The sequence below is a fragment of the Oncorhynchus masou genome, chromosome 32, assembly GCF_036934945.1.
Source record: "Oncorhynchus masou masou isolate Uvic2021 chromosome 32, UVic_Omas_1.1, whole genome shotgun sequence".
Lineage (NCBI taxonomy): Eukaryota > Metazoa > Chordata > Actinopteri > Salmoniformes > Salmonidae > Oncorhynchus > Oncorhynchus masou.
This window is the reverse complement of record NC_088243.1, coordinates 94128975-94138910: the sequence shown is the minus strand read 5'-3', so window position 1 is coordinate 94138910 and position 9936 is coordinate 94128975. Positions and strand designations below refer to the sequence as shown.

The 9936-nt window shown below is 44.0% G+C and overlaps 1 protein-coding gene across 1 annotated transcript in view; it reads right to left on the bottom strand.

The window, feature by feature from the left end:
- Positions 1-3219: 3219 nt before the first annotated feature.
- Positions 3220-9936, bottom strand: part of LOC135526816 (magnesium transporter protein 1) — a 34971-nt gene continuing 28254 nt past the window's right edge. Inside the window, exons 9-10 of the mRNA XM_064955490.1 lie at positions 5748-5838; positions 3220-5619 (exon numbers count right to left, since the gene is read on the bottom strand). Of these exons, the coding sequence (XP_064811562.1) occupies positions 5604-5619; positions 5748-5838 (107 nt within the window). The 3' untranslated portion in view covers positions 3220-5603. The remainder of the gene's footprint in view (positions 5620-5747; positions 5839-9936) is intronic.

Below are 9936 nucleotides of genomic sequence, written 5' to 3'. Positions count from 1 at the left end.
TAATTTGTGAGGATTGTAGTGAGGAGACAGGGCTGTCATTATGGTCAATACTAATTTGTCAGGACTGTTGTGAGGAGACAGGGCTGTCATTATGGTCAATACTAATTTGTCAGGACTGTTGTGAGGAGACAGGGCTGTCATTATGGTCCAATACTAATTTGTGAGGATTGTAGTGAGGAGACAGGGCTGTCATTATGGTCCAATACTAATTTGTGAGGATTGTAGTGAGGAGACAGGGCTGTCATTATGGTCCAATACTAATTTGTCAGGACTGTAGTGAGGAGACAGGGCTGTCATTATGGTCCAATACTAATTTGTGAGGATTGTAGTGAGGAGACAGGGCTGTCATTATGGTCAATACAAATTTGTGAGGATTGTAGTGAGGAGACAGGGCTGTCATTATGGTCAATACTAATTTGTCAGGACTGTTGGGAGGAGACAGGGCTGTCATTATGGTCAATACTAATTTGTCAGGACTGTTGTGAGGAGACAGGGCTGTCATTATGGTCCAATACTAATTTGTGAGGATTGTAGTGAGGTGACAGGGCTGTCATTATGGTCAATACAAATTTGTGAGGATTGTAGTGAGGAGACAGGGCTGTCATTATGGTCCAATACTAATTTGTCAGGACTGTTGTGAGGAGACAGGGCTGTCATTATGGTCCTATACTAATTTGTGAGGATTGTAGTGAGGAGACAGGGCTGTCATTATGGTCCAATACTAATTTGTGAGGATTGTTGTGAGGAGACAGGGCTGTCATTATGGTCCAATACTAATTTGTGAGGATTGTAGTGAGGAGACAGGGCTGTCATTATGGTCCTATACTAATTTGTGAGGATTGTAGTGAGGAGACAGGGCTGTCATTATGGTCCAATACTAATTTGTGAGGACTGTAGTGAGGAGACAGGGCTGGCATTATGGTCAATACTAATTTGTGAGGACTGTTGTGAGGAGACAGGGCTGTCATTATGGTCAATACTAATTTGTCAGGACTGTTGTGAGGAGACAGGGCTGTCATTATGGTCCAATACTAATTTGTGAGGATTGTAGTGAGGAGACAGGGCTGTCATTATGGTCCAATACTAATTTGTGAGGATTGTAGTGAGGAGACAGGGCTGTCATTATGGTCCAATACTAATTTGTGAGGACTGTAGTGAGGAGACAGGGCTGTCATTATGGTCAATACTAATTTGTCAGGACTGTTGTGAGGAGACAGGGCTGTCATTATGGTCCAATACTAATTTGTGAGGACTGTAGTGAGGAGACAGGGCTGTCATTATGGTCCAATACTAATTTGTGAGGACTGTTGTGAGGAGACAGGGCTGTCATTATGGTCCAATACTAATTTGTGAGGATTGTAGTGAGGAGACAGGGCTGTCATTATGGTCCAATACTAATTTGTGAGGACTGTTGTGAGGAGACAGGGCTGTCATTATGGTCCAATACTAATTTGTGAGGACTGTTGTGAGGAGACAGGGCTGTCATTATGGTCAATACTAATTTGTCAGGACTGTAGTGAGGAGACAGGGCTGTCATTATGGTCAATACTAATTTGTCAGGACTGTAGTGAGGAGACAGGGCTGTCATTATGGTCAATACTAATTTGTCAGGACTGTAGTGAGGAGACAGAGCTGTCATTATGGTCCAATACTAATTTGTGAGGACTGTAGTGAGGAGACAGGGCTGTCATTATGGTCAATACTAATTTGTCAGGACTGTAGTGAGGAGACAGGGCTGTCATTATGGTCCAATACTAATTTGTCAGGACTGTAGTGAGGAGACAGGGCTGTCATTATGGTCCAATGCTAATTTGTGAGGACTGTTGTGAGGAGACAGGGCTGTCATTATGGTCAATACTAATTTGTGAGGATTGTAGTGAGGAGACAGGGCTGTCATTATGGTCAATACTAATTTGTCAGGACTGTTGTGAGGAGACAGGGCTGTCATTATGGTCAATACTAATTTGTGAGGATTGTAGTGAGGAGACAGGGCTGTCATTATGGTCCAATACAAAGGTGACTAAACGCTGCCAGAGGACAGCCAGTCCTAGGGGTTAGAGATGGCCAAATGCTGCCGGGCCAGACGACAGCCAGACCTAGGGGTTAAAGGTGGATAAACGCTGCAGGCCCAGATGACAGCCAGTCTATAGCACAGATGTTAATGGTATATTCCACAGTAACAGACACAAAGAATCAGATTTTTCACTTTAAATCAATGATTTCAAAATTGAACAAACCATACAACTGTTTGCACAAGGACTACTTTGAACACTTTCCACTGAATAGTTCACAAAAACATATTTACTTGAAGAACAGTGGAGATGCAAAGTTAGGTAACAGAATGACGGGTTGTGCTGTTTGGGCTGTCATTCTGGTACATTGCTAATTTGTCAGGACTGTAGTGAGGAGACAGGGCTGTCATTATGGTCAATACTAATTTGTGAGGATTGTAGTGAGGAGACAGGGCTGTCATTCTGGTACAATGCTAATTTGTGAGGATTGTAGTGAGGAGACAGGGCTGTCATTCTGGTCAATACTAATTTGTCAGGACTGTAGTGAGGAGACAGGGCTGTCATTATGGTCAATACTAATTTGTGAGGATTGTAGTGAGGAGACAGGGCTGTCATTCTGGTACAATGCTAATTTGTGAGGATTGTAGTGAGGAGACAGGGCTGTCATTATGGTCCAATACTAATTTGTGAGGATTGTAGTGAGGAGACAGGGCTGTCATTATGGTCCAATACTAATTTGTGAGGATTGTAGTGAGGAGACAGGGCTGTCATTATGGTCCAATACTAATTTGTGAGGATTGTAGTGAGGAGACAGGGCTGTCATTATGGTCCAATACTAATTTGTGAGGATTGTAGTGAGGAGACAGGGCTGTCATTATGGTCCAATACTAATTTGTGAGGACTGTAGTGAGGAGACAGGGCTGTCATTATGGTCCAATACTAATTTGTGAGGACTGTAGTGAGGAGACAGGGCTGTCATTATGGTCCAATACTAATTTGTGAGGACTGTAGTGAGGAGACAGGGCTGTCATTATGGTCCAATACTAATTTGTGAGGACTGTTGTGAGGAGACAGGGCTGTCATTATGGTCCAATACTAATTTGTGAGGACTGTTGTGAGGAGACAGGGCTGTCATTATGGTCCAATACTAATTTGTGAGGACTGTTGTGAGGAGACAGAAGACTGGAAACATCCACAGGAGGCGGAATAGTCATTAAGGCACTTTAATGGCAACAAGCATCATCACCACCTGAGACAGACAGAGACATACAGCAGCTCAGTCAGATATCACATAACCCTCCATACACCAACACTCAGTTACAGACCCTCTTCTTTCTCTAACCCAGTCTGTACTGATCATCAACACCGGTACAACATGTGTAGAACCATAATGCTTTAGATGCATTGACCAGTACAAATAATGTACACCAATATCTCCATTTCCTTTATGTAGACAGAACATCCTTATCCTCCATGTAGAAAGAGGAAATGGAGGATAAGGATGTTCTATCTACATAGAGGAAATGGAGGATAAGGATGTTCTATCTACATAGAGGAAATGGAGGATAAGGATGTTCTATCTACATAGAGGAAATGGAGGATAAGGATGTTCTATCTACATAGAGGAAATGGAGGATAAGGATCATCACCACCATACTGTAGGTAGAACATCCTCACCACCACACTGTAGGTAGAACATCATCACCACCATACTGTAGGTAGAACATCATCACCACCATACTGTAGGTAGAACATCATCACCACCATACTGTAGGTAGAACATCCTCACCACCATACTGTAGGTAGAACATCATCACCACCATACTGTAGGTAGAACATCATCACCACCATACTGTAGGTTATTCATCCTCACCACCATACTGTAGGTAGAACATCCTCACCACCATACTGTAGGTAGAACATCATCACCACCATACTGTAGGTAGAACATCATCACCACCATACTGTAGGTAGTACTGGCTGTTATGACCAATCTGGTGTCAAAGGTCACCTTCATATCTATTTTATTTATTTATAAAAAGACAGTCTGAACTTTGTAAATGTCATTGTAAACAATGTCTTCCTGGTAGTTTCTAGTAACAGAGGAGATAAAGCCAAAGCCAGATGAACAGTGTGTTGTAGTGTGGTGTGTTATGTTGTTGTGGTGTGTTGTCGTGGTGTGTTGTTGTGGTGTGTTGTTGTGTGTTGTGTTGTTGTGGTGGTGTGTTGTTGTGGTGGTGTGTTGTTGTGGTGGTGTGTTGTTGTGGTGGTGTGTCGTGGTGTGTTGTTGTGGTGGTGTGTTGTTGTGGTGGGTTGTTGTGGGTTGTTGTGTTGTTGTGGTGGGTTGTCGTGGTGTGTTGTTGTGGTGGTGTGTTGTTGTGGTGGGTTGTTGTGTTGTTGTGGTGTGTTCTGGTGTGTTCTTGTGGTGTGTTGTCGTGGTGTGTTGTTGTGCGTTGTGTTGTTGTGGTGGTGTGTTGTTGTGGTGGTGTGTTGTTGTGGTGGGTTGTGCGTTGTGTTGTTGTGGTGGTGTGTTGTTGTGGTGGGTTGTTGTGGTGGGTTGTGCGTTGTGTTGTTGTGGTGGTGTGTTGTTGTGGTGGGTTGTTGTGTTGTTGTGGTGTGTTCTGGTGTGTTCTTGTGGTGTGTCGTTGTGTGTTGTTGTCCTGTGTTGGTGTGTTGTTGTGGTAGTGTGGTGTTGTTGTGTTGTTTTGGTGTGCTGTTGTGGTGTGTTGCTGTGGTGTTGTGGTGTGTTGTTGTGGTGTGTTGTTGTGTTGTTGTGGTTTGTTGTTGTGTTGTGTTGTTGTGTTGTTGTGGTGTGTTGTTGTGGTGTGTTGTTGTGGTGTGTTGTGGTGTGTTGTTGAGTTGTGGTGTGTTGTTGAGTTGTGGTGTGTTGTTGTGGTGTGTTGCTGTGTTGTGTTGTTGTGGTGTGTTTCTGTGGTGTGTTGTTGTGGTGTGTTGTGGTGTTGTTGAGTTGTGGTGTGTTGTTGTGGTGTGTTGTGGTGGTGTTATATTGTGGTGTTGTGGTGTGTTGTTGTTGTGTTGTGGTGTTGTGTTGTTGTGGTGGTGTGTTGTGGTGGTGTGTTGTGGTGGTGTTATATTGTGGTGTTGTGGTGTGTTGTTGTTGTGTTGTGGTGTTGTGTTGTTGTGGTGGTGTGTTGTGGTGGTGTGTTGTGGTGGTGTTATATTGTGGTGTTGTGGTGTGTTGTGGTGGTGTGTTGTGGTGTTGTGTTGTTGTGTTGTTGTGTTGTGGTGGTGTGTTGTGGTGTTGTGTTGTTGTGTTGTTGTGTTGTGGTGGTGTGTTGTGGTGTTGTGGTGTTGTGGTGATGGTGTGTCGTTGTTGTGGTGTTGTGTTATGTTGTTGTTGTTGTGTTGTTGTGGTGGTGTTGTGTTGTGGTGGTGTGTTGTTGTGGTGTGTTGTTGTGGTGTGTTGTGGTGGTGTGTTGTTGTGTTGTGGTGTTGTGGTGGTGTGTGTTGTTGTGTGTTGTTGTGTGTTGTTGTTGTGGTGTGTTGTGGTGTGTTGTGTTGTTGTTGTTGTGTTGTGGTGTGAGGCGTCCGAGGCACTTTGGAACTTCCAGGCTTCTTCCTCCCAGCTCTCTAACTCAACAGGAAACTGGAAACACAAACAGTTAGTCAGACAACACAGAGTGAAAAAGAAGTGTGTGTGTGTGTGTGTGTGTGTGTGTGTGTGTGTGTGTGTGTGTGTGTGTGTGTGTGTGTGTGTGTGTGTGTGTTTATTACCTGTAAGGGTATCCATGGTATTTAGCTCTAAAGATGGACAGCAGCCAACTGAAGAAGAGCATCACCAGACCGATCCCTGCTACACACATGACTAGAGACAGAGAGAGACTGATAGAAAACTGACTTGGTACAGACTCAGAGAGCACAGTCTGGCTATAGAGACCGGTCGTCACAGACAAACCTGGCTGCCCAGAGAGGACAGTCTGGCTATAGAGACCGGTCGTCACAGACAAAGATGGCTGCCCAGAGAGGACAGTCTGGCTATAGAGACCGGTCGTCACAGACAAACCTGGCTGCCCAGAGAGGACAGTCTGGCTATAGAGACCGGTCGTCACAGACAAACCTGGCTGCCCAGAGAGGACAGTCTGGCTATAGAGACCGGTCGTCACAGACAAACCTGGCTGCCCAGAGAGGACAGTCTGGCTATAGAGACCGGTCGTCACAGACAAACCTGGCTGCCCAGAGAGGACAGTCTGGCTATAGAGACCGGTCGTCACAGACAAACCTGGCTGCCCAGAGCACAGTCTGGCTATAGAGACCGGTCATCACAGACAAACCTGGCTGCCCAGAGAGCACAGTCTGGCTATAGAGACCGGTCATCACAGACAAACCTGGCTGCCCAGAGAGCACAGTCTGGCTATAGAGACCGGTCGTCACAGACAAACCTGGCTGCCCAGAGAGGACAAACTGGCTATAGAGACCGGTCGTCACAGACAAAGATGGCTGCCCAGAGAGGACAGGCTGTGCTCACTCTGCTCCAGGGGAGAGGTAGAGACAGAGCTGCATTTCCTATTACACTGTGACAAATACTCAGACCTAAGAGAATATGTCTTTCCCAAAAGTATAATTCAATACAAAGAATTTGAAACTAAAAATCTAATATTTATTGGGTGAAAAGCCACCATGTGCAGTTTTGGCAGCCAAATATGTGTCCTCCTGCCACAACCTGAGGGACAGCCAGTGAAAAGTCATGTCGATAATATTTCCCATCTTGTTTTGTTTTGTCTTTCATACCAGGTCATGTGTCTTCTCAGTCATGTTGACCCTGGTCTACTACCAGGTCATGTGTCTTCTCAGTCATGTTGACCCTGATCTACTACCAGGTCATGTGTCTTCTCAGTCATGTTGACACTGGTCCACTACCAGGTCATGTGTCTTCTCAGTCATGTTGACCCTGATCTACTACCAGGTCATGTGTCTTCTCAGTCATGTTGACCCTGATCTACTACCAGGTCATGTGTCTTCTCAGTCATGTTGACACTGGTCCACTACCATGTCATGTGTCTTTTCAGTCATGGGTGGGGTTATGGGTGGTAATGATAACAGTTTAGTGGTGGTGGTAGTGGTAGTGGTATGGGTGGTAATGATAACAGTTTAGTGATGGTGGTGGTGGTAGTGGTGGTATGGGTGGTAATGATAATGATAACAGTTTACCGATGGTGGTGGTGGTAGTGGTATGGGTGGTAATGATAACAGTTTAGTGATGGTGGTGGTGGTAGTAGTGGTATGGGTGGTAATGATAATGATAACAGTTTAGTGATGGTGGTAGTAGTAGTAGTGGTATGGGTGGTAATGATAATGATAACAGTTTAGTGATGGTGGTAGTAGTAGTAGTGGTATGGGTGGTAATGATAACAGTTTAGTGATGGTGGTGGTGGTAGTAGTGGTATGGGTGGTAATGATAAAAGTTTAGTGATGGTGGTGGTGGTAGTAGTGGTATGGGTGGTAATGATAATGATAACAGTTTAGTGATGGTGGTGGTAGTAGTAGTGGTATGGGTGGTAATGATAACAGTTTAGTGATGGTGGTGGTGGTAGTAGTGGTATGGGTGGTAATGATAATGATAACAGTTTAGTGATGGTGGTGGTAGTAGTAGTGGTATGGGTGGTAATGATAACAGTTTAGTGATGGTGGTGGTGGTAGTAGTGGTATGGGTGGTAATGATAAAAGTTTAGTGATGGTGGTGGTGGTAGTAGTGGTATGGGTGGTAATGATAACAGTTTAGTGATGGTGGTAGTAGTAGTAGTGGTATGGGTGGTAATGATAACAGTTTAGTGATGGTGGTAGTAGTGGTATGGGTGGTAATGATAATGATAACAGTTTAGTGATGGTGGTAGTAGTAGTATGGGTGGTAATGATAATGATACCAGTTTAGTGATGGTGGTGGTGGTAGTAGTGGTATGGGTGGTAATGATAACAGTTTAGTGATGGTGGTAGTATTGGTATGGGTGGTAATGATAACAGTTTAGTGGTGGTGGTAGGAGTGGTATGGGTGGTAATGATAACAGTTTAGTGGTGGTGGTGGTGGTTGTGGTATGGGTGGTAATGATAATGATAACAGTTTATTGGTGGTGGTGGTGGTAGAGTGGTATGGGTGGTAATGATAACCGTTTAGTGATGGTGGTGGTAGTAGTGGTATGGGTGGTAATGATAACAGTTTAGTGATGGTGGTGGTGGTAGGAGTGGTATGGGTGGTAATGATAATGATAACAGTTTAGTGATGGTGGTAGTGGTATGGGTGGTAATGATAATGATAACAGTTTAGTGATGGTGATAGTAGTAGTAGTAGTATGGGTGGTAATGATAACAGTTTAGTGATGGTGGTGGTAGTAGTGGTATGGGTGGTAATGATAACAGTTTAGTGATGGTGGTGGTGGTAGTAGTGGTATGGGTGGTAATGATGACAGTTTAGTGATGGTGGTAGTAGTGGTATGGGTGGTAATGATAATGATAACAGTTTAGTGATGGTGGTGGTGGTAGTAGTGGTATGGGTGGTAATGATAACAGTTTAGTGATGGTGGTAGTATTGGTATGGGTGGTAATGATAACAGTTTAGTGGTGGTGGTAGGAGTGGTATGGGTGGTATAATGATAACAGTTTAGTGATGGTGGTGGTGGTTGTGGTATGGGTGGTAATGATAATGATAACAGTTTAGTGATGGTGGTGGTGGTAGTAGTAGTATGGGTGGTAATGATAACAGTTTAGTGATGGTGGTGGTAGTAGTGGTATGGGTGGTAATGATAATGATAACAGTTTAGTGATGGTGATAGTAGTAGTAGTGGTATGGGTGGTAATGATAACAGTTTAGTGATGGTGGTAGTATTGGTATGGGTGGTAATGATAACAGTTTAGTGGTGGTGGTAGGAGTGGTATGGGTGGTATAATGATAACAGTTTAGTGATGGTGGTGGTGGTAGTAGTGGTATGGGTGGTAATGATAACCGTTTAGTGATGGTGGTGGTAGTAGTGGTATGGGTGGTAATGATAATGATAACAGTTTAGTGATGGTGATAGTAGTAGTAGTAGTATGGGTGGTAATGATAACAGTTTAGTGATGGTGGTGGTAGTAGTGGTATGGGTGGTAATGATAATGATAACAGTTTATTGGTGGTGGTGGTGGTAGTAGTGGTATGGGTGGTAATGATAACCGTTTAGTGATGGTGGTGGTAGTAGTGGTATGGGTGGTAATGATAATGATAACAGTTTAGTGATGGTGATAGTAGTAGTAGTAGTATGGGTGGTAATGATAACAGTTTAGTGATGGTGGTGGTAGTAGTGGTATGGGTGGTAATGATAATGATAACAGTTTAGTGATGGTGGTGGTGGTAGTAGTGGTATGGGTGGTAATGATAACAGTTTAGTGATGGTGGTAGTATTGGTATGGGTGGTAATGATAACAGTTTAGTGGTGGTGGTAGGAGTGGTATGGGTGGTATAATGATAACAGTTTAGTGATGGTGGTGGTGGTTGTGGTATGGGTGGTAATGATAATGATAACAGTTTATTGGTGGTGGTGGTGGTAGTAGTGGTATGGGTGGTAATGATAACCGTTTAGTGATGGTGGTGGTAGTAGTGGTATGGGTGGTAATGATAATGATAACAGTTTAGTGATGGTGGTAGTCGTAGTAGTAGTATGGGTGGTAAAGATAACAGTTTAGTGATGGTGGTAGTGGTATGGGTGGTAATGATAACAGTTTAGTGATGGTGGTGGTGGTGGTAATAGTGGTATGGGTGGTAATGATAACAGTTTAGTGATGGTGGTGGTAGTAGTAGTATGGGTGGTAATGATAACAGTTTAGTGATGGTGGTGGTGGTATGGGTGGTAATGATAACAGTTTAGTGATGGTGGTGGTGGTAGTAGTGGTATGGGTGGTAATGATAACAGTTTAGTGATGGAGGTGGTGGTAGTGG